The sequence below is a fragment of the Microcaecilia unicolor genome, chromosome 12, assembly GCF_901765095.1.
Source record: "Microcaecilia unicolor chromosome 12, aMicUni1.1, whole genome shotgun sequence".
Lineage (NCBI taxonomy): Eukaryota > Metazoa > Chordata > Amphibia > Gymnophiona > Siphonopidae > Microcaecilia > Microcaecilia unicolor.
In genome coordinates, this window is record NC_044042.1 from 80,638,862 (window position 1) to 80,666,792 (window position 27,931).

The 27,931-nt window shown below is 45.6% G+C and overlaps 1 protein-coding gene across 3 annotated transcripts; it reads left to right on the plus strand.

The window, feature by feature from the left end:
• The first annotated feature begins 1,322 nt into the window (after positions 1-1,322).
• GJC1 (gap junction protein gamma 1) lies at positions 1,323-27,191 on the plus strand. 3 transcript variants are annotated; one of them, XM_030220893.1, is made up of 2 exons: positions 1,323-1,568; positions 25,777-27,191. In XM_030220893.1, the coding sequence occupies exon 2, from the start codon at positions 25,797-25,799 to the stop codon at positions 26,961-26,963; it is 1,167 nt and encodes a 388-aa protein (XP_030076753.1). In that variant the 5' UTR covers positions 1,323-1,568; positions 25,777-25,796; the 3' UTR covers positions 26,964-27,191. The 3 variants fall into 3 exon arrangements, with proteins under 3 accessions (XP_030076753.1, XP_030076754.1, XP_030076752.1); XM_030220894.1 differs by lacking the exon at positions 1,323-1,568 and adding an exon at positions 6,051-6,118; XM_030220892.1 differs by lacking the exon at positions 1,323-1,568 and adding an exon at positions 6,193-6,476.
• The last annotated feature ends 740 nt before the right edge of the window (positions 27,192-27,931 follow it).

A 27,931-nucleotide genomic window follows, 5' to 3' on the forward strand; every position in this document is an offset into this window, starting at 1 on the left:
TTAGGGCGAAAGCCTTTTCAATTGTGGGATTTGAAATTCCTGCTAATCTATGAGCTGAAAGGCCTATATGCCAGGGGCGTAGCTAGGTGGGGCTATGGGAGCTTTGCTGGCGGGAATCCCAAACCCTCACCAGCCGAAGCCTTCTTCAGCACCAGTCTTGGCGCAGCCGCGTTCACTGCCCTGGTCTTTCTTCTAGTGGCGTAGCCAAGGGTGAGCCTAGCAGCACACCTATGATGTGGCTGGCAGGGATTCCCAAGCCCCACCAGCAGAAAAATCCCAACAACTGTCCCTCCTGCATACCTTGTAAATAGCAGATCTTTGCCTGCAGCAAGAAGCGACTAATACATATTATTTGCACCAGCCCCTCAGCCTTCCCTCTGACATATTCCTGCCTATGCAGAAACAAGAAGTTGCGTCAGTGGGAAGAAAGTGGGGCCAACATGAGCAGTATGTATTAGTTGCTGCTCGCTGCTGGTGAAAATCTGCTATTTAAAAGGTATGCAGGAGAGGGGGGATGTTTGAGAGACCATAAGGCATGCAGGTGAGAGAACGAGAGACCAAATCACCCGTTGGACAGGGCGGGGTTCTTCTGCCCACCCATCTTGGGCCCAGACTCAGCCAAAATTGGGTGTCTGGCTACGCCTCTGCTTTCTTCTTGCTGACATCCTCCTGTGACCGCTCTAAGTGAAACTGAGTAGTTTCACGTAAAGGGGCGTGCACAGGAGGACGTCAGCAAGAAGAAAGAGCAGGGTAGTGAATGTGGCTGCACCGGAGTCTGGCAATGAAGTAGGCTTCGGCTGGCGGGGGTTGGAGACCCCTGCCAGCAAAGGTATTTGCTATTGCGGGGGGGATGTAGATGAAGCGGTGAGGTAAGGGGGAGCGGCGAAGCCGTGGGGGGGGGGGGTGAGGCGGCAGACTAAAATGTGCCCCCCTACCTCGGGCTCTGGCCCCCTCCCACCACGAGGTCTAGCTATGCCCCTGCTATATGCACTTTAGAAAGAAACTGAAGACATGATTTGTTTTATGCCGCTTTTTGTTGAAGGATACTGAATTTTTATAGTCTAAAATGTTTGATACTATTGTTTGTACGTATCTTTTATTTTTGTATTTTTCATATTATTTTCAGTTCTATTATTTCATATCTTTTATGTGCTTATTTGATTGTATACCAAATAGAGTCCATGCAGAAACTGCAGTATGTGAAAACAGCAAATAAATAAACTCCCTTAAGCTCAGGCCTGACTGCCTCTGAAAATAAAAGTCACTTGATAAATGCCATATGGCTCCTGGCTCCTTCTGAACTGGAGAGAACTTACTCAGTAACTTCTCACAGTTAGATTGTTTAACTGAACAGCCACAGCGGTTATTCCTGGGACTGGAAAGCTCTCCTGTTTTCTTCAGCTGACCTAGTAGTGCTTGGTTTCCATAAAGAGAGAGGGTTTTGGAATCCTTGGTGATGATACCCAGAATGTTGTAGATAGAATCTGGGAAGGTGGTGAGTTCTTGGTGGACAAGAGAAGATGTCAAAATGAAGACCCATGAGGTGAGATAAAGGTGCACCCTCTACAGTAAGTACTAAGAGTCTTCATTAAACTAACTTATTGGCAAGGCCAAAACAAGTTATAATCCATTTCTTAATATTTTATGTTGCTATAGGAAGCTGTGAAGGGATTATTGCTTATAATCCCTCTCCCCAGTTAAGGAATTGTATGAGTTTACTAATACAATTCTTAATACATTTCTTGATTAGCTTTCGAAGGTTGCCCTTCTTCATCAGATCGGAAATAAGCAAATGTGGTAGCAGATAGTATATATAAGAGAAACATCAAAGCATTACTTTGACAGTCTGACAGAGTGGGAGGGTGGGGGTATGCATGTCAGACTGTCAAAGTAATGCTTTGATGTTTCTCTTATATATACTATCTGCTACCACATTTGCTTATTTCCGATCTGACGAAGAAGGGCAACCTTCGAAAGCTAATCAAGAAATGTATTAAGTTATGTCCAATAAAAAAGGTATCATCTTATGTTCTTTTCCATGTTTTATTTTGTTTGATTTCTATTGATAACCTATTGATAACCTTTAAGAGTGGACTAACACAGCTACCACACCTCTCTAATACAATTCTAAAGTCATTTAGTGACTTCTCCAGTGTCCTAACAAAACAGCCTTAATAGTATATTTAATGAGGAGAGCTGCATTTGCCTTCCTGTCTTCTTAAAACTAATGGATACCAGGTGTGTGCAGCTCATTACAGGCACAGTATAATTCACAAGACACTCTGCTCAGACGCTCCTCTTCACCTTTCCTCACAACTGTGCCCATATAAACCCTCTCAACATCTCTGCTTTTCTAGTGATTTGCTTCTTTTTCTTCCTGGCCCAACCTGTGCTGATAAGAGAGCACCTGTCTCTCAGCTTTCTATTTTCTAGGTTTACATTTATAGAACTCCCTTCCCCGTGAGTTAAGAGTGGAGCCTGTATTCACTAAGTTTAAGGTTATTCTTAAGACCTATTTGTTTACACAGGCTTTTCCCTTATGATCAACTTTCTATGTGTGCCTGGCCCAGGAAGGACTATCTGTAGTTAATATAGTTATTGTAATTTCTATTGTTTTCTATTTTAGCTTTTATAATATTTTTATCAATGTTTCTATTCCTCTGTCTACTCTTGTAAGGGACCTTTCCTTTACAATTTTGGCATTCCTTTCTGCCTGCTTTTAATAAGTTTCTATTGTACACTGCTCTGCTGTACAGTGTATTAAGAGCAGCATATTAAGAACTAAATAAACCATAAACCACACATAATAGATACTTCTCACTTCTTCAAGTTTATGATCTAAATCAAATAGAAAATGATGGCAAATAAAAAAAAACATAGCGCCCATCTAGTCTGTCCATCCATACTTTCTCAGCTCCATAGTCCCTTCCATTATCATATACCTACAAATAGTTGAAAGGATTACTTGTTCAGGCATTTAGTTCAGTAGCATCTTGTATGAAGCTGAGTGGAGACCATACATATGAAATGTATTTACAAACTAAAGCCACTTTGAGCCTGCGTCCTGTGGGAAAAGGTGGGGTATAAATGCAATAAATAAATAAAATAATGCATTAAGGAATGGACTTAACACATTTTGATGCAGGACTTTTCCACGCTCTAAGCCCATTTTTAACACAGCCCTAAAATAGGGCTTTTTTGTTCTTTTTTGCAGGGCGTGCTAATTTTTCCATTATCATGTGAGACCTGCAAAAATAATAACGCAGGAGCATTATTAGGAGGTGCTAAGTGTTCCCTCATTAAGTCTACATTATCTAGTTAGCACACACTTATGTGAACATGCTAGCTTGATAATGCTTCCACACCCATTCCCTGCCCATGACATGCTCCTCCAAGAAAAATAACAAAAAGTATAAATAGTGCGCAATCAGCACCCGCTGACAGGCAAATTACCATAAATGCTTTTTAACATGTTTTATAGTAAGCCGTTTCCCCCCCATTAACTGCACATTAGAGCTTATGGCTTTTTTCCTACCGGTGCACACTGGTATAAAAGCACAAGAATTTTTTTCCAGAGTTCCGTTTTTGGGGTCCTCGATTCCACCACCTCCACAGGGAGGCCATTCCACGCCTCCTCCACCCTTTCTGTGAAATAATACTTCCTTAGGTTACTCCTAAGCCTATTCCCTCTTATCTTTGCTCATTCCAGAGCTTTCCTTCATTTGAAAAAGGCTCTCTTCCTGTACATAAATGCCCTTGAGATATTTAAACATCTCTATCACGTCTCCTCTCTCCTTCCTGTCTTCCACCGTATACATGTTGAGGTTCATAAGCCTGTCCCTATAATTTTTGCATTCAAGACCGCTTACTAATTTTGTAGCCGCCCTCTGGACCGACTCCATCCTGTTTATATCTTTCCGTAGGTGCGGTCTCCAGAACTGCACGCAGTACTCCAAATGAGGCCTCACCAGAGACTTATACAACGGCACTAACATCTCCTTTTTCCTGCTGGTCATACCTCTCTTTATGCACTTCAACTCTCAGCGGTCATTTTGAATCCCCAGCCGAGACTGAGAAGGAGGATGGGCAAGGCAGCGCTCTGGGCAGGAAAGAGGGGGCTCTTTCCTGCCCCGAAGACGTCACTAGACCACCAGGGAAGATGGTAAGGAAGGGTCGGGGAGAGCCACAGCACCGATGCATCGCAAACCGCACGCACGTTTGTCCACAAATCCAGACAAATGTGTGTGTGAGCAAAACCCGCCGGACGCCCCGGACATGCCCTCAAAAAGAGGACATGTCCGTGGAAATCCGGACGAATGGTAACCCTACACCCAAGCATCCTTCTGGCTTTGGCCATCGCTTTTTCTACCTGTTTGAAAGCTTTAAGGTCATCCAACACAATCACCCCCAAGTCCTACTCTTCCTTTGCACACTGAAGCACTACACCCCCTATACTGTACTGTACCCTCGGATTTTTGTGACCCAAGTGCATGACCCTGCATTTTTTTGGGATTAAACCTTAGTTGCCAAATATCGGTCCATTCCTCTAGCTTCGCTAGGTCCTTCCTCATGTCATTCACACCCTCCAGGGTGTCCACCCTGTTGCAGAGTTTAGTATCATCCGCAAAGAGACAAATCTTACCAGACAGCCCTTCCGCAATATCGCTCACAAAGACATTAAAAAGAGCCGGCCCTAGGACCGATCCCTGCGGTACTCCACTGATGACATCCTTTTCTTCAGAGCAAGCTCCATTTACCACCCCCCTCTGTCTCCTACCATTCAACCAATTTTTTACCCAATCCGTTACTCTAGGTCCCACACCGAGGGCACTCAATTTATTTATCAGTGGCCTGTGTAGAACCGCTTTCCAAATATACTAGGACTAGGGGGCATGCGATGAAGCTACAAAGTAGTAAATTTAAAACGAATCGGAAAAAAGTTTTCTTCACTCAACATGTAATTAAACTCTGGAATTTGTTGTCAGAGAATGTGGTAAAGGCGGTTAGCTTAGCAGAGTTTTAAAAAGTTTTGGACGGCTTCCTAGAGGAAAAGTCCATAGACCATTATTAAATTGGACTTGGGGAAAATCCACTATTACTGGGATAAGCAGCATAAAATGTTTTGTACTTTTTTTGGGATCTTGCCAGGTATTTGTGAGCTGGATTGGCCATTGTTGGAAACAGGATGCTGGGCTTGATGGACCTTTGGTCTGTCCCAGTATGGCAATACTTTTGTACTTATTAGTGTATGGATGAAAGCTAAATCTCTAGCCTAAGTAGGGAGTTAATGAGTACTCAAGGACTGTCTCTGTGTGGCACAGGACAAAGAGGAAGATGTAGAAATGGATTAAACAGGTTCCAACATTTAAAAATGACTGGGGATGTCAATACTCACAGAGGGGCCCTTTTACTAAGCCGTGGCAAAATAAAACCCAGCGTGCGTCCATTTTTGGCCTGAGACCTTACCGCCACCCAGTGACTTACCGCGGGGTAAGCACCAGTCCAGAGCTGCCAAGTTACCCATTCCAGGAGGGAGACTTTTTATCCGGTCCTGGTTTTAAACATATCCCAAAGCAGTGTGGGACTTGTAGTACATGATTCTATCCATTGAAACCAGTGCTGCAGGCCCCATAATGCACCAGGATGAGGTTGGCAGAAATCCAGGACTGGCCAAAACGTCTCCCTCCTAACTTTGACAGCTCTGCACCACTCAGTAGAAAATGTTCTACTGTGTCTTTTTGGCATGCACCAAATTCAGAATTACCGCCCGGGGCACGCTGTAGTGCCAATTTGGTGCCCGTTGGACATGCATAGGCCTTTTTACGCACCTTTTAAACGGGCCCCTCAGTTAGCTCCAATGAGGGTTGGCCATCACTGTCAGGCTAACAGCGCAAGTGCAGTTCTTGAAAACAGAACCCCCGACCTGGTAGCCAGAATTGCCTCAAGCACCAAAGCTGATTGGTTACTGCTGGGAAATTACAGGAGGCGTGAATCATTTTCTGAGTGCGTCTTTGGGTAGTGGGGGGCAACTAGCAGTTTAGCTGTGGGCTCGCGCGGCCGCGCCTTTGCAAGTCTCTCGGAGCACGTGCAGCAGGCGAGAAGGAGGTGCTGGTGTGAGGTCGGTGCTGCGCAAGCGCAGTGAGAATGTAGCCGTTGTTCCACGTTCCATTCTGCCGTGGCTGGCTCGTTTTCGTTTTGTCTCTATAAGGAAAAATGAGTTCTTCTGAATCTTCTTGACCGTTACTTTCTCTTATCGACGTGCCTCATCACTGTACGTCGTCCCGGATGGAACCATGGCATTGGGTGAAGCGAGGCCGTGTTACGATTATGTGTCCGGATCGGCGGGGAGCGGGTGTTGCGGACGCCCCGGCGCTTGGAGAGACTACGCGGGGCAGAGTCCGGAAACTTTCTGAGCGACGCCAGGGAGGGAGTCGGCGAACCCCCGCTGCGTCCTTCGATGACTGCGGACGGGCTGAGTGAGTAACACCAGGGACATTCGGGCCGTAATGTCTTCTTTATGAATAAAATAACGTTTACTGATTCGCCTTTCCTTCGAAGCCTTTGCCGTAAAGATAAGCAGCGTTTGATTTGTGGAATTTCTTTCGAAAGTGTGTTTTCCTTTTCGGAATAAAGTTGAAACGAACTCGGTCAGTTTCCGTCCTTCAGATTTTTGAGTGGGGAGAAGGATGGGGGTTTGAAGAAGAGTATAAAGCATATAACTTAATGGATTTCCCGATGTTGAAGTGTCAGTTAAGAGCATCCAGATGTGTATTTTTTTTTTTTTTTAGTTCCCGATTTTGTTTCCTTTTATAGAATAACTCAAATTAGTCTGTCTCCCGCCTTTGTTTTGATGAAGAAATGTTGAACTCTGAACACCAAACTCGCTACTTTTGCACCTAACTTCTAATAAACCGAAAAGAGTTCTCTATGGTCCTTATCTTTATGTAATCGAATACTTTTTGTCCTAACGCTGACCTACAGCAAGAACTTAATTTTCGTTCTTGGCTTGGATTTCCATGATCTCAGGAGGTGGTGATGACGCTCCGTCTATCTTTGCCTCCCCATCCCCTAGGAACCAAAAAAAAACAAAAACCCCCCAAACAAAAAAAAACTTAAAAAAAAAAAAAAAGAGAGGTAAAGTAACATATAAGGTGTTATCTGTTGCTTGAATTGACTACTGTTGTCTTGTATTTACAAAGCAACATACATAGTAAATGAGGGCAGATGGTCCATCCAGTCTGCCCAACAGTTGCACTCATTATCAAGGCATGATTTAAATTAGCAATGAATGTGATATAAAATACTTATTGACTCTTTGGTATTTATTGGACATAGACTGTAGAAGTCCGGCAGTCCCTGTCCTTAGGTTGCAACTACTGAAGTTGCCATCGAAGTTCATTCCAGCTTATCCAATCACTACAATATTATGCGTTCTTGTTCTCAACACACATGGTGTTTCGCTGTAATGCACGTCATCAGGATAACCAAGATCCGTCTGGATTCCACAATCATCATACTGCTGCACTCTGGGATGGTGCGCCTTCCTGCAGCAGTATGATGATTGTGGAATCCAGACGGATCTTGGTTATCCTGATGACTCTCGCATTATAGCGAAACACCATGTGTGTTGAGAATAAGAACGCATAATATTATAGTGATTGGAAGAAGAATCAGAAGTAAGCCGCTTCAAGGATGGCGGCACGAGCATAAAATGTTTTTTTAACTTCACTTTCACTTATTCACTAATTACTCGGACGACTACTGGAGAATAATTGGTTATAGCGGAATTACATCGAACTGCTCCTGCCCGCAGCTAAGTGTCTATTACTAACAATGTACATTTAGTACAACTAAACTATAGGAGGTGAGGGAGGGCAAAAGTGCGATGATGCTCAAAGAGACATATTACCTTTCCAGTTGACTCGCCTGAGTAATATGCACTTCACTGAGCACTTTAATAATATTAAACATAGTAGTTTGGGTCACAGCATATTTGAAAATTATAAAAAACAAGTAGATAGGTGAGGAGCATTACTCCAGGTCTGCCACATTGCAATCTCAATTTCATGGCCTCCTAGTTTTACTGTTTCTGCTTCTCTGGAAAATATTTGTTTCTATATTAATACTTTTCCAAGTATTTAAATGTCTGTATCATGTTTCCCCTGTTCCTCCTCTTTTCTAGGGTTATACATATTTGGGTCTTCCAGTCTCGTGTGTCTTTTGGCGCAATCTCCATACCATTTTTTTTTTTGTTTCCTTCCTCTGGACCGCTTCAAGCCTTTTTACATCCTTGGCATGAAACGACCTCCAAAACTGAACACAATGAAAGTGGGTATCACCAATGACTTGTACATGGGCATCAGTACTTCCTTTCTTGTGCTGGTTACACCTCTATCTATACAGCCTAGCAGTCTTCTGGGTATGGCCACTTCCTTGTCCCACTATTTCGTTGCCTTCAGATCTGCAGATACTATCACCCCATCTCCCCAAGGTCCCTCGCCCTGTCTGTGCATATCAGTCTCTCACCTCCTAGTACATACGGCTCTCGTGGATTTCTACTTCCTAAGAGTGTCTTTACAAAGACGCAGTAGCATTTTTATCGCGTGCCAAAACTTCACATGCGCTAAACGCTAAGATACCCATAGCAATGTAATGGGTGTTTTGGCGTTTATTGCACGCTAATTTTTAGCGTGCACTAAACACGCTAGTGCGCCTTTGTAAAAGGGGCCGTAAGTGCTTCACTCTGCTCTTCTTTGCCAAACATTAGACCATTCTTCTAACTTTTGCAGATCCTTTTTCATGTTTTTCACTCCTCTGGGGTGTCCACTCTGTTTCAAATCTTGGTATCATCTGCAAGACGGCAATGTCGCTCACAAATATATTGAACAGAATTGGCCCTAGCACCGATCCTGTTTACCTTTTTATTTGCATTCAAGTGAATTAACATGGCAGCCACACCATTTTATCAAAGAAAGTGGCAAATTAGTAGAATTACGGGGCCCAGAAGCAGACTGCATAAACAGCGTTACTTGCTAAAGGAAATGGGATTTTCCTTCAAGGGATGGAGGAACATCAAAACTTTGATTGTCCACTCAGTAAAAAGGATTCCTTTTAAAAACCCTTCCTGTTTTCCTCAGTTGTTAATTGTGTATTTGTGATGGGACTGTAAACTGAATAGGACTTATTCTTCAACACAGAGTGAGAAACAGTAAATATTGTGCTCCAAACACTTACCAAATATATTGAAATGTTGGGAAGATAATATAATGCTTGTATTAAAAGCATTGTGGGTTTCCAAGTTTTTCATTGTTACGAAATTGCTACTGATTGGGAGATATGTGAAGTCAGTGGAGAAAACTGTTGTTGGGATTATATTTTTGATTTTAATTTAAAGCATGAGTGGGCAAAATACATTTTGTGAGCCAAACCTGGCCCAGTGGCACTTAAGTTTTGACATGTTCTGCACCAGTGAAATTTATAAATTCTGTCTGACATGCTGACACATGAATATTCACAAAAATAATCCCAGCAATATCCACAATTTCCACATTATCTTAACACATCTACCAAACACATTTTTTTGGGAAGTGGATCTTCAGAATTGCATCACAAATGCTGCAGAATCAGCTTTTCTTATGCAGCACTGTGTAAATCATTATTGATCCAAACATTTTTTTTAACTTTCATGTAAACTGTATTGCAGTAAAAAATAAAGCTACTTGGGTTCCAAAAATAATCAGAACCTCTGCCGACATGGCCAGGTTTCGTTTTCTTCTTCAGGGAAGAGATTAGCTGAAAAAACAAAGAAACCAAAAACTATGTTTACAGTTGGGACAGCAGATATACGAAGATCTAAAATACATAACATAATAGCTCACATTTACTTCATCCAGCTTCCTTCTTAACACTGGGCAAGATATCGGAGGCGGCGTATTCAGCCGCTGCTTAAATACTAAACAGCTGATTAAGGAAACACGTGATGATTTAGATAACCACCACCACACAAACTCAGCATTTAACCCAGTAGGTTGCACAGTTTGTAAGGAAAAAATCCAGCGTTGCTCTTTGTAATTTAAAAGCTGTTCAACGTTCCCACCCTAGTTGAACTTTGTCTAGAATACGCCATCTAATGTCGTTTGATTGATGTTGACAATCTGACCAATATTGTGCTAATGGAGCTGAAATTTTTTAAATTCCTTATCATCAGCAGCAGATCAATTCATTATGAATGGGTTGTGTCCACCTACCAGCAGGAGGAGATAGAGAATACTGAGAGGCAGATGGAGCTAGCCGTCCTGGAGGCACTATGGTTTTCAGTGTTCTCTATCTCCCAGCAGGGTTGGACGCAGCTTATTCAGCTCCTTCAAGAATCTGCCTGGGGTGGCTCCTGTGCTTTTGCCAGTTGTAGCAGGGGTGTTGTGGCTATTGCATCTCCACTTTAAAGGCACATAGGTTAGCCCTTTCCCTGCCTTACCCTTCCCCTACGTGGATGCAGGCATATAGGTTTGCCCTGTCTCTGCCTTTCCCACTCTCTTCTATGTGGATGCAGGCACATTGGTTTGTCCTTTCCCTGCCTTTCCCACACTCTTCTATGTGGATGCAGGCACATTGGTATGTCCTTTCCCTGCCTTTCCCACACTCTTCTATGTGGATGCAGGCACATTGGTTTGTCCTTTCCCTGCCTTTCCCACACTCTTCTATGTGGATGCAGGCACATTGGTATGTCCTTTCCCTGCCTTTCCCACACTCTTCTATGTGGATGCAGGCACATTGGTTTGTCCTTTCTCTGCCTTTCCCACTCTCCTGGACCTCCAGAGTGCCTCTGTAGCTGTTGCTTCTAACTTTCCTCACAGTGTTAAAAAAAAAAAAAAGCGATGCGCTTGTTAGCGCTGCGATTCTGAGGCTTCCTTCTGTCTGTGCAGCGTGACCGGAGCTCTGTGACTCAGTCTGGTGAGGTAAGAGAGTCTTGTAACTCCTCCGGGGAGGGCCCGCGATTGGGACGTTTTTGAAATTTTCCACCGTTTTCGGCGATGGCTGCGGAGGTTGTTAAGCGCTGTTCATGTTGTGGCAAGCGCAGATCTGCAGCGGGGCTCTGTAAATCGTGCTCTTCAGACGTCAGGGCTGGCCCGAGCATGGTCAGCAAGGTTTCTTCCCGCTCGGTGGAGCTGGCAGCGGGCGCCATTTTGGATGCGCTGCAGGGCTTGACCCCCGCAGGAGCAGAGGGGTCTGAGGCCGGAGGGGAGCCTCGGATGGAGGCTACCAGAGGAGCTGCTTACCCCGGATTGGAACCGGGAGGTCAGGGTGAGCCTTTCTCCCCTGAGTTTGTGTTGCTTTTACATACCGCGTTCTTGTTAAAAGAGCTCTGCCGCAGATGTCTGACTCTGCGTTGCTACCTGGTTCCCCTCCGGTGGAGACCGGCCCGGGATTGCCGTCAGGCGGTTTTTTCCCTAGACAGTTGGCCGTAAGACAAGCGCAGAAGGGTAAATTCCCCTTCAGAGAGTGGCGCACCCCCCCTGTGGTCAGGCTGTGGGGATTCTGAGGGGTCTGGCAGGCCTTCGTGGTCCGAAGAGCCAGAGGAAGGTGTAGGATTGCCACTGGATCCAGATGATCCCACTGCGGTTAGGATTTTCCACCGCGAGGAGCTGCTAGCGCTTATTTCTGATGCCTTACAGGCCCTCTCTATTGAAGATCCTGTGATGGGCGAAGCCTGCTCGAGCCCAGGGAGGAGGTGTAGATTGAGAAAAGAAGGGGTCCAAGGACAGATCCCTGAGGAACTCCAACAGAGAGCGGGATGGGGGTGGAGGAAGAACCATGAGAATGTACTCTGAAGGTACGGTGGGAGAGATAAGAGGAGAACCAGGAGAGGACAGAGCCCTGGAACCCAAATGAGGACAGTGTGGCGAGAAGTAGGTTGTGATTGACAGTGTCAAAAGCGGCGGATAGGTCGAGGAGTATAAGGATGGAGTAGTGACCTTTGGATTTGGCAAGGAACAGGTCATTGCAGACTTTAGATAGTGCCGTTTCCGTCGAGTGTAGGGGGCGAAAGCCGGATTGAAGCGGATCGAGGATGGCATGAGAGGAGAGAAAATCAAGGCAACGGCTGTGAACGGCGCATTCAAGTATCTTGGAGAGGGGAGGGTAGGAGGGAAATGGGGCGGTAGTTGGAGGGACAGGTAGGGTCAAGTGATGGTTTTTTGAGGAGTGGTGTGACTACAGCATGCTTGAAGGTGTCAGGGACAGTTGCAGTGGAGAGAGAGAGGTTGAGGGTATGACAGATGGGGGGGGGGGTGACAGTAGGAGTGATGGTGTTAAGTAAGTTGGTGGGGATGGGGTCTGAGGAACAGGTGATGCATTTCGAGGAGGAGAGAAGATAGGCGGTTTCCTCTTCGGTGATATCAGGAAAAGAGGAGAAGGAGGCCTGGGTTGGTTGGTTGAGGGAGTGGGTTATAGGGTGAAGAGGAGGAGAAGATGGTTTGATGGTGAATTCGAGGTTAATTTTCTGCACCTTGTCGCGAAAGTAGTCAGCTAGTGATTGAAGAGAGAGTGAAGGGGGGGGGGTGGGAGCGGAGGGCACTTTGAGGAGGGAGTTAAGGGTGGAGAAGAGACGACGGGGGTTAGAGTTGAGGGAGTTAGTCAATTGGGTGTAATAGTCCTGTTTGGCGAGGAATAGGGAGGACTGGAAGGAGGATAGCATGAATTTGTCATGAATGAAGTCAGCATGGGTGCGAGATTTCTTCCAGAGGCGTTCACCCGATCGGGCGCAGGAGCGAAGGTATCGGGTGCAAGGGGTCAGCCAGGGCTGGAGATTAGTACGCCTTGTGGGACGGGAGATGGACGGTGCAAGGGCGTCGAGAGCAGAGGAGAGAATGGCATTGTAAGTGGAGACAGCCTTGTCGACAGACTCGGAGGACAGGATGGAAGGGAGGAGATCAGAGTTACTAGAGGATAAGGTGGGAAGGTCGACAGTCTGGAGATTCCTAGAAGTAGTGGTTAGTGTTGGGTGGGACTGAGGGGGAGGGTGATGAAGTGTTAAGGTGATCAGGTGATGGTCAGAGAGAGGAAGAGCTGAGGCGCAGAAATTGGAGGGTGAGCAGGTGGAAGAGAGGACGAGGTCAAGACAGTGGTCAGATTGGTGAGTAGGGGTGGTGGAGCTCAGTTGGAGGTTGAAGGAGGAGGTTAGAGTGAGGAACTGAGAAGCCTATGAGTCGGAAGGGTTATCAGTGTGTATGTTAAAATCACCAAGAATGAGGGATGGGGATGAGGGCTCAAGAAAAACGGAGAGCCAGGCATCGAAGTCGGTAAGGAAGGAAGGGAGGGACTTATCAGGGGGGCAGTAAATGACTACAACTCTGAGTGGCAGCGGGTAGAATAGACGGATGGAGTGGACTTCAAAGGATGAGAAACAGTGAGACTGAAAGAAGCTTACTTGCACATTCCTATTTGGCCCCCGCACCACCGGTTTCTCCGGTTTGCGATGTTGGGAAAACATTTCCAGTTTCGGGCCTTGCCTTTTGGCCTTGCCACAGCTCCCCGAACCTTTTCCAAGGTAATGGTGGTAGTAGCTGCCTTTCTCAGGCGAGAGGGTATCTGGGTTCTCCTGTACCTCGACGACTGGCTCATCAGAGCGGACTTTGCAGAAGAGAGTCATCATGTAACAGCCAGAGTGGTCTCAGTACTTCAGTCTCTGGGCTGGGTCATCAATATACCCAAAAATCACCTGACCCCACCCCCCAATATGTAGAATATTTGGGGGACCGGTTTGACACAGTCTCGGGGTTTTGTCTTTCTACCCGAGCAAAGGCGGTGCAAGCTTCAGAACCAGGTCCGTTTGCTCCTGAGGATGCCTAGCCCGCGAGCTTGGGACTTAGTCCAGCTGTTGGGGTCGGTGACGGCCACCTTGGAAGTGGTGCCATGGGCGAGAGCACACCTGAGACCTCTGCAGTGTTCCCTGCTCAATGACTCACGTGGCTCCCTGCGGCCCGGCTCAGTATGGAGTGGTGGCTCTCAGACAGCATGCTGCGGCGTGGAATGCCGCTAGCGCTTCCTGATTGATGCCTGGCGGTAACAGATGCCAGCCTGCAGGGCTGGGGGCACATTGCCAGGGAAGGCAGGCATGCCCAGGGTCTCTGGACACCCGAGGAGTCGGAGTGGTCCATCAATCGCTTGGAGTTGAAAGCGATATTCCAGGCGCTTCTGGCCTTTCACACGACCCTGGAGGGACTGGCTGTCAGAGTTCTGTCGGACAATATGACAGCAGTGGCCTACATAAATCGACAAGGCAGCACTCAGTGCAGGGCACTGGCTGCGCAGGCCGCGCAGATTTGCCACTGGGCCGAGCTACATCTGCAGTTTCTGTTAGCAGCTCACATTGCAGGTCAGAGCAACGTGCAAGCCGATTATCTAAGCATCAAATCGACCCAGCGGAATGGGAACTGGCAGACGAAGTATTCCTTCAGATCTGTGCCAAATGGTGGACGCCCGTAGCGGATCTTATGGCGTCAAGCGCAAATGCCAAGTCCCGTGCTTTACAGCAGATGGAGAGATCCTCACTCGGCGGGGTTGGATGCCTTGGCTCAACCCTGGCCTCAGGGCCTCCTGTATGTGTTCCCTCCTGGGCCCTTGATAGGGCGAGTACTCCTGCCGATTCGGCTACATCAAGGAGAGGTGGTTCTCATTGCCCCGGATTGGCCTAGACGGCTGTGGTGTGTGGACCTCCGGCGGATGCTGGTGGAGGCTCCCCTTCCTTTGCCTCTGGTACTGAACCTGTTGTCACAGGGCCGGTAACCATGGAGGACACCTGCCGCTTTGGTCTTACGGCATGGCTGTTGAGAGGGTGCAATTGAGAGACAAGGGCTATTCCAACAAGGTCATCTCCACTCTCCTTCAGGCCCGCAAGCGTTCCACTTCCGTTGCCTATGCTCTGATTTGGTGTCAGTTTGAGGCTTGGTGTGCTGCTAAAGCGATTACACCCATGCGGGCTTCTGTCTCGCCGATACTTGACTTTTTGCAGGATGGTTTACAAAAAGGCTTGGCCTATAATTCCCTGCGTGTTCAAGTTGCAGCCTTAGCATGTTTTCGGGGGAAGGTGGCTGGCCTCTCCCTGGCTGCTTATCCGGAGGTGGCACGGTTTCTTAGAGGGGTGCTTCGGCTCCGTCCTCCCATGCGGGCTCCGGGTCTGGCCCGGAACCTGGGGTTAGTTTTAAAAGCCCTTCAGTGTTCGCCCTTCGAGCCGCTTAGGCGAGCTTCGGAGAAGGATGTGACCCTAAAGACGATCTTTTTGGTGGCCATTACATCGGCGAGACGGGTGTCTGAGCTCCAGGCGCTGTCCTGTTGAGACCCATTTCTGCAATTGCACCTTCTAGATGTGCGAAGGGCTCTGTTGCAGTATCTGTGCATGTCAAATGCTTTCAGGACCTCTGATCACCTTTTTTTTGTTTTGTTGTCAGGTCCTTGCAGAGGGTCTCCAGCGTCTAAAGCTATTTTTTCAGCATATCTGCTGTCTGGCCGGCCTCCACCTGAAGCCTTTAAGGCACATTCCACAAGAGCAATTTCCTCTTCTTGGACTGAAACTGGAGCACTCTCTCTTCAAGAGATATGCAGGGCAGCGACACTGGCTTCTAAGCTCTCATTTGCCCGACATTACAGGCTGGATGTGGCTGCCAGGAGGGATGCGCATTTTGGAGCACAAGTGCTGGTGCGTGTTGTGGCCTGTTCCCACCCTATCTAGGGATTGCTTTGATACATCCCATTCGTAATGGATTCATCTGCTTGATGACAAGGAAGGGAAAATTAGGTTCTTACCTTGGTAATTTTCTTTCCTTTAGTCATAGCAGATGAATCCATGAGCCCTCCTTGATTGATTGATTGATGCTGTTTTGGGTTCAGTTTTTCCTGTAGATATGTTCCCTCATTGGGAGAAGTTGGAAAACAGTCTTCAGGATTTCTGTTCTGTTTTATAGGAGGTTGAGTTCGTCCCTCCTTTGAATTACTGCTCCTGTTCTCTGGCGTTCGTTCGCTGTGAGGAAAGTTCATGTTATTCTACTTTGCGGTGTAACACTGCTTTGGAAGCTTCAAATACTGAGAGGCAGATGGAGCTAGCTGGCCAAGAGGCACTGTGGTTTTCAGTGCTCTCTATCTCCCCCTGCTGGTAGGTGGACACAACCCATTCGTAATGGATTCATCTGCTATGACTAAAGGCAAGAAAATTACCAAGGTAAGAACCTAATTTTCCCATGGTATTGATGCAGAATGGTACAAGGTGTTAAATAGTTTGCAATAAATTACAAAGACAATAAGGTGTTCAATTTTGCAGCAATTAACATTACCGCACTCGCAGACTTCTGGAACTGTATAAAGTATCCTAAACAGTTTCCCTGAACTTGGTTGTTGCTCAGTCCCCTCGGTACTTCCACAACTGGGACACAGAAACTCAGCAACAAGCAGGTTTAAATACACCCTCATATAAGTGTACCAAAAATAAACTCTTTCACCTTAATGTGACTCAATTTTGGTCAGTTAAGTGTCTTATGGTATTAACCGTCAGTCCACTTGGATCTGAGCATTTTCTTATATAAAATAACGTGTGCACAAAATGTTATTACTAGTATGTGGAGTCCTTGCTAGCGGTGCGGCTGTCTTGCAGTGGGTACCATAGGCATCTCTGTTCCACATCTCGGGCACTGGTGCCGGCTCAGGAACACCAGGGTATCTACTAACCTAACTTGAAAAAAAAAAAACACAAAAAGAGAAAACCTTGACTTCCTGCCAATCTATGGTTTCTTTGGCCAAGGGCCGTAAAAGCTACCTAGGTTTAAAAAAAAAAAAAAGGAAAAGATAATTGGAGGAATTTCTTACCTAGTTTTCACCCTTTACCCCTATTCCTCTGCGGTGTTATTGCCGGACCCGTTGACATGCTGGGCCCCGCTAGCATTGTCCACCTCCAGCTGCTGTCGTCTGCCTCCAGTGACTACTACCACTCACCAGGCCGCATACTGCTGCTGCTTCTGTGCTTCGTCTGCGCTCGCTGGGTATTGCTACAGTTCCCAATTGTGGATCGCCTTACTGAGAACTGTTAGAGCTACTGATCCATCGCAGCATCTGGATTTCCATCGTCCATCTTAGTCTCTCTTCCCTTTCCCTTTTACTTCTTATCCTGTTCCTTCTCCCCTGATTAATGTAATTGAATCATCAGTACATTGTATGCCACTTTGAGTCTGCTTCATGTGGAAAAAAGTGGGGTATAAATGTTCATAAATAAATTCTCTTTAGGTTCTTTCTCCCACCTGTACTATACCCCTTATAGATACTGTCAGGAGGGCGCCTGGCAGGAGGCACGTGCAGTGGCAGGCTTTAGGACGTGAGTGCTTGGTACATCATTCTGTCTTAGGTGGGCTTTTCTCTTAGGGGCAGGTACTTCAGCTAGGACACACTCCTAATACAGTTTTCTTCGGGATCTGGACACTGCTCAGGTGGGCTCTTTCCTCTTCTGGGCAGGCTCGTTGTACGGCTGCCTTCTCTCTCTCTGGACAAGCACATGCACGACTGGACACACACAGGCCGAATTTCTCAGGTATGTGCCCCCCCCCCCCCCCCCCCCCCCCCAACCACACCATGCCACTCTGTTCTGGCTTCTCGCTGTGGTCCAGCTCTCCTCAGCAGTCCCCAGACTGCATTGCTCCTCACAGCCCATATGGCTTCCAGCACAGCTTCTCAGCGCAGTCTCACTTGCTCCTCGGCTTTGCCCTCAGTCTGGGCTGGTCTCTGTTGTGGCTGCTACTGCTCCTTTTCCCAGCTTCCTTGTCTTCCTGCAGCTCTTTTTTTTGCCCAACTTGTTCCAGACCCCTCCTTCCCTCTTGCCAGTTTCAGTGTTCTGCCCCTCCCAAGACTTGCTTGCAGTTCGAGCGCTCTCTCTCTCTCTCTCTCTCTCTCTCTCTCTCTCGCGTTACAGTTCAGCTTTTCTTCTCCTGTGTAGGCTTGCCTCTCTGGGTCTCCAGCTGTTATCTCCTCTGTTCAGGCCTTTTCACTTTCAACAGTACAAAGCTTCCTCTTTGTCTCCCTTTTTGAGCCTGCAGCCTCCTTTCTCCTCAGGCTCTCTTCTCTGCCTCCAACCTGCATGCCACCTCCTGCCCAGGCTTGTTCTCTGTTGCCAGCATGCAGCGCTGGGGCTGGCTCGTTCTCCACCAACCTGCAGCCTCTCCTGCCTGGGCTTGCTCGTCTGCCCTTCCTGCTTCTCAGCTCACTCACTAATAGTGTAACTGACCAAGGTTCAAGTAGAAAATGAGCGGCTTGAAAGTGCAAAGAAGGATTTCTGGACAATTGTAGAAATATGGGCTGTGAAGGAAAGATGATTATCAATTGTTGCTCCCAAAACCTTTACAGACGCCATTACTGAGATTTGGACAGTATGTATAGTGGGTAAACAGAGAAGTTTGGAAGCCCACAGTAATGGGAAAAGACTGGAGTAGTCTTTAAGGCATTCAGTTTTAGTCCATTTATCAAAGAGTCAATGGGCAGTATGGTGGTTTGTGAGAAATATCTGCAATGGATTGCACAGATTGTGTTTGTAAAGGGAAAAGAAGTTGGATATAGTTTTTGTAAATGAAAAAGGTGACTCTCAGTGTTTGAATCAATCAAAGCTAAAGGAGCTAGAAAAATATTACAAAGTATAGGTCCGAGTACTGAGCCCTGTGGGACTGTGCATGTTGGAGTATATTTTTTGGAGAACGTTTTTAACCTTTGTACTGGAAATGATCTATCCGTCAAGTAAGATTGAAACCAAGACGGCACTGAGCCTGAATCCCAAATTAACCAGATGACTCAGTAGAATGAAATGATGGGCCATAGTAAGATCTAAAGATACAAGCAGGGCCCAATCATAAACCCAGTTTACAGATGTCAAGAAGTATTAGAGGTCGAGAGAAACAGCATGATTGAATTTTTAGCACTAAAAAGTCTGGTCCATCGACTTCAGCATGGGTCTCTAACTGGGAAATGCATCGAACACTGGGGATGTGTCGGCATTGAGAGAGTCTCCACCTTCTGTGACACACATGGATAGTGGCCATCAGAATTGGGCACCCTCTGATTCCCTCCTGAGAGTGAGAAGATTCAGCATCCCTCTCCTCAGTGCTGAGGGACTCGTACCATGCGGAAGCAAGAAGCATCAGCATTGAGAGCACTGAGGCATCGAATTCTTTGATGTTCTCGAAGAGCCCCCTACATGAGGGCTGCTCACTGTACTGGGAACTGAACAGGGCATGCCAGCCTCCAAGCTGAGGTCAGGTCACCAATATTACCCCAATGACATTGAGCACCAATCTTCATCAATGGCAGCCTCGAAGAGCAGCATTGGGCAATGCTCCAAGAATAGATGGGATGCCTTTTGCTTGTCAGGAAGCCTTAACATTGAAGGCATTGGTGTTCAGCCTGTTCTGGAGACTAATGCAGTGCTTGTGGGGCTCACTGACTGAAAAGATATGGAACTGACATACATTGATGGGGCCTTGAGGGGCACTGAAACTGACCTATACCAAATCGGTGTATACCAAATTTCCAGTTCCTTGGAGGGGGGGGAGCTTCCTCGGGGCATCAGGGGTCCCTGGTACCTTGACACCCCTGGGCCAGACCTAACCATGGTGATAGTCATGTGAAGCAGGCAAAGACTTGGATGTCTCCAGGGGTGTTCTTTTATGAGTCTGATCCAGACCACTCCTGGGTGTCTGAGGAGGCACCAAAGGTTCTCTCAGAGGAGAGGGTCCCTTGATCTCCCCTCTGAGAAAGTCGCCTCCAGAGGAGCTCTCCTTTTTTGACTTGTCAGGGAGATGGCTAAATCCATCCCATTTGATTTGGAGCATGCCAAGGGACATGCTTCAGTTTGACCCCCTGGGACGTTGTGATGGTACCCATGCACAGACTCCTTAAGCTTGAGCAGTTGAAGCAGAGGGAGACCCCCCCCCCCCCCCCCCCCCCCCCCCGGTACAATATCAGTCAACCTTCTTATTATGTGCAGAGTCCAGAATTCTCCAGGATTTGAGAAGCTTCTGTTTTCTCACCATTCCATGGTGGCCAAGAGCTTTAAGACTCGCTCCTCAGTGCCCCTGTAGACAGAGGCTCAGACCTTGGAAACTTTTAGGAAGAAATTTTACTGGAAAACTGTACTCGCTTTTCACATAGCTTCTTACCAGCTCTTAATGAACATACATTTACAGAACATTGTGCCAGTCTAGCGAAATTGGGAGAAGGCAGAGGAGCTCTATCAGCTACTTGCCAAAGAGTGAAAGTACAGAATGTACATTGTCCGGGCAACCTGTGATGGTTTTGATCCAGCATCTAGAACCTCCACCATGGATATTGGGTTGCACATACTTGCCTGACTCCTTATCTTAGACCCTCACAATTTATTGAATAGAAGACCTCATCTCTGTGGTTCAGGATGTTCTCCAGAGTCAGCAGGTATCACCTCAGCTGATGTTGAGATTGTTAGGCCACTTGGCTTCCACTGTACATGCCACTTCTGTGGTGCACCTCAACTTGAGGACAGCTCAATGGCCTCTGTTTTCCCAGTGGAATCAAGTTATGGGGAACCTTCAGGATGTTTTCAAGTTTATTAATCTTTGTCACAGCTTACAAAATAAGTACCTGTGTATAGATATGTAAAACTGCTTTGACAATTGGTCAGCCCATGGGAATTCTGACCTTCCTCAACTTGTACTACTACTACTATTAAACATTTCTATAGCGCTACTAGACTTGCGCAGTACAAAGCATATATTCACATACTCATCAGGGACAATCACAGGCAGTACCTGAGATTCTGTGCGCTGGGGAGTCATTCGGTTCAGAGCATTTCTCTTCAGTTTTTTCAACTGCCTCCAGGACATTCTCCAAGGTAATGGTGGTGGTGGCCACAGCGCTCTTACACAAAGAAGGGATTTGTGTACAGCCTTACCTGGATGACTGGTTGATCCAAGCCAACTTAGAGCAGGATTCTTGGGGAGCCACGGCCAGAGTCTCCATTCTTGCAGTGGGTCATTTGGGTTGTAAACTTTGCCAAGAGTCATCTGACTTCTTCGCAAGTACTTGAGTGTCGAAGCGGCCTCTAAAGTATTCAAGTGGGGCCGTATTCCTCACTCAACAGTAAACCAGATTCTGTATCAACACAAACCCCAAGAGCTTGGGATTATCTTTGCCTTCTCTGCTGCATGGTGTCAATGGTAGAGAGAGCTTAGTTTGTGGTCAAAGGCCTATCTTGATCAGCGTCTTGCAGAATGAAGTTTCAAAATGCTAGCTGCTATCAGTCTACATCGTTTTCCTTTCATACTGACAGGAGAGTTGCAAGCTCAAGTCTGAAGAGTGCAGGCAATTCCAGATCTGCTGAATGAGGACCTCCCCTTGACTGTAAAATTGGGCTGCTATCTGGCTGAGTTACAAGAGGGGCCCAGATATATTTGCCAGTGGGTGCTTGACATGATTGAAGAAACTGGATACATGTGGAATTTTCCCACCCACTTGCTCGCAGGTTTATTTTTAGTGTCCCCTTGTCAGGCACATTCAAAGATGGCAGTGGTTTGAAGCACTCAGTCCCGCTTATTGGAGCTGGGGGCAGTGGTGCCATATCCCAGAGACCAATGGGATACAGGTCAGCATTCTATCTTTCTTGTTGTGCCCTTTTGGCGGTCAGTGCTTCGCCCCCTGTCCCACACTTTAGATGGTGACCTTAAGTTAGGTTATTGCAGCTGTCCGGCAGGGAGAATTTCTGACCTTTCTAGATCTGAGGCCTATTTCCATATTGCAATTCAATCAGAGCGCAAGTGTTTCCTGTGTTTTGTACTCTGTGAACATTTTCAGTTTTGGGCCCTTCCACATGTTATAGCCACAGCTTCGAGAACCTTCTCTAAGGTCATGGCAGCTTTTCTGCACAAGCCAGAGCATTTGGATTCATCCATATTTGGACATTTGGCTGATTGGAGCCAACTCTGAACTTGACTTCAGGGAAACAACCTCTTGGGCCATTTCCTTGCTTGAGCACCTTGATTAGATAGTGAACTATGCTAAGAGCTGATTCCCTATCAGAATTTGGAGTATCTTGGTGTCTCGTTCGACACCATCTGAATGATTCCTCATTCTAGAGTGGTTGGAGAAGATCCAGAAGAGGGCATTTTGTACACAAAGGTCTTCTAGAGCTTTGAACTACTTGTAGTGATGATGGATATGGTGCCCTTGGAGAGACCCCACATGAGACTATTGCAGTGGGTGCTGTTGTCCTACTGTTCCCCCAGGTCTCAGCAGTTTGAGTTCAGGATTGTGCTGGCTCAACTCAAGGGTACCCCCTTTGGATCCTCTGGATTGGGTGTTTTCCACATAACCCATGTTAATGTATTTAGTTTTGCAAATCCCTATGATATGTTTGTGCATCTAAGTGGTATATCAAGAGACTGAAATGTGAGTCTGAAAGTGTGGGGAGCCCGCTGTCTAGGTCAGTTGGCTCTGAGGCATTCGCTGCCTCAGAAGGACTCCTGGAGCGTCAATTGCCAGGAAGTGAGAGCCATCCATCTGGCCCTTCTATAAGAGAAATTAGTCTTAAAGCTGAATCAAAATCACTTTGTTATATTTTTATGCTATTGTTACTACGACGTTATTCACACTGCATTAAGTGATTTGTAATGGAGGAAAAAAGACCTCAAAAGACTTTGCACAGCAGCAAGTATAATTTCTTTGTGCTGGCACTTCATAGACTCCATTCATATCATTAGTCAAAAAACCTCCACTGGTTTTAATTAAGTTCCAATTGCCAAACGTTACATTTAAATAAGGACACAGCTTTGTAAAGTGCCCAGTGGGGCTCTCCGTTTCAGTCTTTTTCAAAGGCTTCCTCAGGGGATTAAGTGCTTCCTTGATAATCCGTCTTACTGATCTATCATTATCCATTGTGTTTCAATAGCCTTGGTGGTTATGATCCTGCTTCAGCATGGCGCACTCCTGTTTCCTGGCATATGTCTGGGTATGAAAGTTCTATGAAAGAACTTTGAAGGTTGGTGCTCAGCAGGCATTATCTCTGCAACACATGGACCTCCCCTTGATCCTGGCTTTTTTTTTTTTTTTTTTTTTTACAGCAAAGTCTAGATCTGGGCTTTGCCCTTAATTTTCTGGAGGTTCAGGTGGTAGCCTTTTGTGCTTAGAGGGGGCATCAATGGACTCTTCCTAGTGGCACAGTTGTATGTGGTTTGTTTCTTTCAGTAGATCAAGCAGGTCCGGCCTCTACTGAAGGAAGTAATGCCCACATGGGATCTTAATTAGTCCTCTAGGCCTTTGCCAAACCACAGTTCAAGCCCTGGAAACACACATCTTCTAAGGGCTTGTCCTTGAAGGTGGCCTTTTTGGTAACTATTTTATTTGGCTAGAGAAACTTCCAAGCTCCAGGTGTTCTTTAGCAGTGATCCTTATTCTTGATTGACTTCCCTTTTGATTAGGTCAGTACCTAACCTTTTTACTGAAGATACTTCCTCTTTTTACTTGAATCAGGTTGTTTCCCTTTTAGCATTCCCAGGAAGGACAGTTCAGAACCTACTTTGTCTCGGCATACAAAGTCTTTGAGAGGCTGTTGGATTAAAGACTTTCTTTTTTGGCTCCTCACTGTGTCTACCAGAGCACAAGCAGCCTCCTAGTGGAATCTTAGGTGGTCAGCTCAGATGATATTTGCAGATTGGCAACATGGTCATCTCTTCACTCTTGTCAAGCATTATAAGATTGATGTTCAGGCCAGGGGTATTAAGTGTCTTTGGTAGTGCTGTCATAAAAGTGACCTTGTCTTTACTTTGGTACATCCTGTCAGTCTAGACTAGTCTAGCAGGATGGTAAGGAAGGTAAAATTTTCTTTCCTGAAGTCCTGCTGGACTGGGGGGCGGGGTAGTGCTCTGGTTATTAATGGCCCTTCTTGTACATAGTTTTGGATTTATGGTTGGCTTCTGCATTTGTCATATTTAATGGTTCGGTCTGCACCACTCCCTATGTTGGTGATGTCACTTAGAGAATGACACAGGGACAAAGTTTATCCCTATCCCGCCTCGTCCCCGTGGGTTCTGTTGCCATCTCTGTCCACAGGTTCTGTCCCCGCCCCATCCCCAAGGGCTCTGTCCTCATCTGCAAAAACCTTGAACTCTGTGATTTTATATTTAAATCTTTTTATTAAAGTATAAAAAGGAACAATATGCTGTGCAACTATTGTTTTGTAAATCACAAATAGAAAACAATAATAACGAGCAGCTATATTAACCCCTCCACCACCACCACCCTCTACTCTTCCAAACCCAACAATAGCTGACGTCTACTACCCCAAGGAATCGTAATCCACCCTGTTAAAATGTCCGGGGGTCCAAAATACAACCCGCTCTGTGTGCCCTAGCGGGGGAGAAATATGCCTTATGAAGAGGCACTATTATTTTAATCTGTGGGTGTCATCAACAATCTCAGGATTCAGTCTAGCTCTCCTGTCTTCCACAGTCCTTCCTGCAGTAGAAGATGTGCTGCTAGCAGGATCCTCCATGCAAAGTTTTCTAGTTGTGGCCAGTATGTTTGCTTGTTTTTCTAAAAAAAAAAAAATCAAAATATTGTCATCTGCATCACTGAAACAAAAATAACAGTCCAGTTCATAAACAGGCTTCGAAGTAGAAAATGACACGGGGACAAAGTTTGTACTTTCTCCTCGTCCCCATGGGCTCTGTCCTTGTGTCATTCTCTAATGTCATTGTCTCCCACTTGCAGGTAAGATATAACCCATCTGTCTGGACTGGTCAAGCAGGACTGAAGAAAATTAGCAGATAAGACCAAATTTCACCTTAACCATGGCTGGCTGGGGTGCATATGATGTTTGATTCATCTGTTATAATTACTTTGTTGGATGTTGCAGTATAAAACTTAGTCTTGAGGCTTTTTGTCTACTATTTGGATATCTATTTTTGGGCTTGTGCCCTGCATTTTGACTGTGTAACCCATGTCAAGTCACTTTATTGAATCCTCATCCTTTTATGCATGTCAGTAGAAGCTTCTGTGTGCAAGTGCCACCTACGTTACAGCTCCTTCTGAGTTCCATTAATCAGGCAACCTTCTTTTATATGTTTTTCTTATCCTCCATATCCAACTCTGTACTATGTGCTTGGAATAGTCTTGAGATGGTGCGTAGTGCTCCCTCTAGCCATATTGAAATCCTACCTTTTTAGAAAAAATACTTTGGGGTCTACCAAATCCTGAGTGGTGTAGAATGAGTAGAAGTAAATCAATTTTTTACTTGTTCCGAAAGTACAAAGACTAGAGGACACTCGAGGAAGTTACACAGAAATACTTTTAAAACAAATAGGAGGAAATATTTTTTTCACTCAACAAATAGTTAAGCACTGGAACATTTTGCCGGAGGATGTAGTAACAGCGGTTAGCATATGTGGGTTTAAAAACTGTTTGGACAAGTTCCTGGAGGAAAAGTCCATAGTTTGTTATTGAGACAGACATGGGGAGGCAGCTGCTTGCCCCAGGGTTGGTAGCATGGAATGTTGCTAATTGGGTTTCTGCCAGGTACTTGTGACCTGGCTTGGCCACTGTTTGGAAACGGGATACTGGGCTAGATGGACCATTGGTCTGACCCAGTATGGGCTTTGTGATGTTTCTTTGTCAATCTCTTTTTGAGTATTGTGTAGAAATATTGTTAAATTAATTTTTAAAAATTAGGATTTGTGCTTGGGTCTGCTGACAATGAATTGTAATGGTTTCTTTGTTTTCCTTTTTAAGGATAAAATCACTTTACCACCATGAGCTGGAGCTTCTTGACTCGTCTTCTAGAAGAAATCCACAATCACTCAACATTTGTTGGCAAAATCTGGCTGACTGTCTTGATTGTTTTTCGGATTGTCCTCACTGTTGTTGGAGGTGAATCTATATATTATGATGAACAAAGCAAGTTTGTATGCAACACAGAGCAACCTGGCTGTGAAAATGTTTGTTATGATGCCTTTGCTCCACTTTCCCATGTAAGATTCTGGGTGTTCCAGATTATTCTTGTATCTGCACCTTCTGTTATGTATTTAGGCTATGCAATTCATAAAATCACCTTGATGACTGACCACAGTGAAGAAGAGAAACTAAGAAGCAAAGCATATTCTCTCCGCTTCAAACAGCATCGTGCTGTAGAAGATGCTGAGGAGGATGATGAGGAAGATCCCATGTTGTACCCTGAGGTAGAATTGGAACAGGAGCAAGAAAACCAAAGTGGGACCAAAGTGAAACATGATGGCAGGAGACAAATACGAGCAGATGGGCTTATGAAAATGTATGTTGTACAACTTCTACTCAGGACTGTTTTTGAAATTGCTTTTCTTATTGGCCAATATTTTCTGTATGGATTTAAAGTCAAACCACATTATGTTTGCAGTACGTGGCCATGCCCTCATAAGGTAGATTGTTTTATCTCTAGGCCAAGTGAAAAGACCATTTTTCTGTTCATTATGTATGGTGTAAGTTGCCTGTGCTTGCTTCTGAACGTTTGGGAAATGGTACACTTAGGATTTGGAACAATCCGAGACACATTAAATAAGAAAAAGAAAGCACTAGAGGACTCGGCTACTTATAATTACCCTTTAACTTGGAATACACCATCTGCTCCTCCCGGTTATAACATTGCCATTAAGCCAGAACAGATGCAGTACACTGAACTGTCCAATGCCAAAATGGTCTACAAACAGAACAAAGCCAACATAGCTCAGGAGCAGCAGTACGAAAGCAATGATAAGATTCCAGTCAGCTTTGAGAACATGCAGAGGGAAATCAAAGTGGCTCATGAACGCAGAGACAAAGCAATTCAAGTATACAGTAACCAAAACAATTCCAATGGCTCCAGGGTGAAGAAATCCAAAGCAGGCTCAAAGAAAAGTACTGCCAGCAGTAAATCAGGAGATGGGAAAATCTCAGTATGGATTTAATCTTTAGCAGAATTTCTTAATTTTTCATTTTTCTTGAAATGGAACATGTACTATAATAATGGCTTCTGCTGAATAAACATTGTGTTCTGTCTGGCTTCAGGGATAGGGTTGGCTAGTGTCCAATGACTTGGGATGGGAGGAGTAACTTTTTGTGTACTTGTATTCTATAGTAATTCAGTTTCGGAACTTTATGTATTTTCCATGTTTGGAAAAGAGCAGATAGTTATCGGGGGGGGGGGGGGGGGGGTTCCATCTTTTTGGGTTTTTTTGTACAGATACTTCTGCAGATTGGAGTGACAAAGTTTTTCTTTGCTATTAAGGAAAGTAAAGCTATATTTTTGCTTTTTTTTAACCAAAGTTCCTTGTGTTTTATTAAAGGAATACTTAACTGAATAGGTTTAAAAATGGTTCGTTTTTTTGTTGCAAAATAATGTTGCATAACTTCCATCTTTAAAAATGCATAAGAAGGCATTATTAGGTTATTGCCACAATGGTTAATCAAGATCTTGCATTTTTTTTAAATTCTGTATTACTACTACACACAAGTAGTTCCATTTGATTTAGATGTTCTATAGGTAATGTAAAATCACACGTTCACACACACACATTATTTTCTATTGATTTTTGTGATAAGAATATCGGTGAGCAGCTGACAAGAAAGTGAAATGGGTTTTCTCCGAGGACAAGCAGGCTGCTTGTTCTCATGACTGGGTTGACGTCCACGGCAGCCCCCACCAACCAGAAGAAAACTTCGCGGGCGGTCCCGCATGCAGGGCATGCCCACCGCGCTTGCGCGGCCGTCTTCCCGCCCGTGCACGACCGTTCCCGCTCAGTTTTTTTCCTTTCCGCGCTGGAGAGAGACGTGTTTACGTCCCTCTCTTAGCCCCGGAAACCGGATTGTGGCCTAGCCCGCGGTTTTTCTTTATTTGTGTACGCGCAGTTGTTTCTTTTTCGGGTGTGCTTTTCAC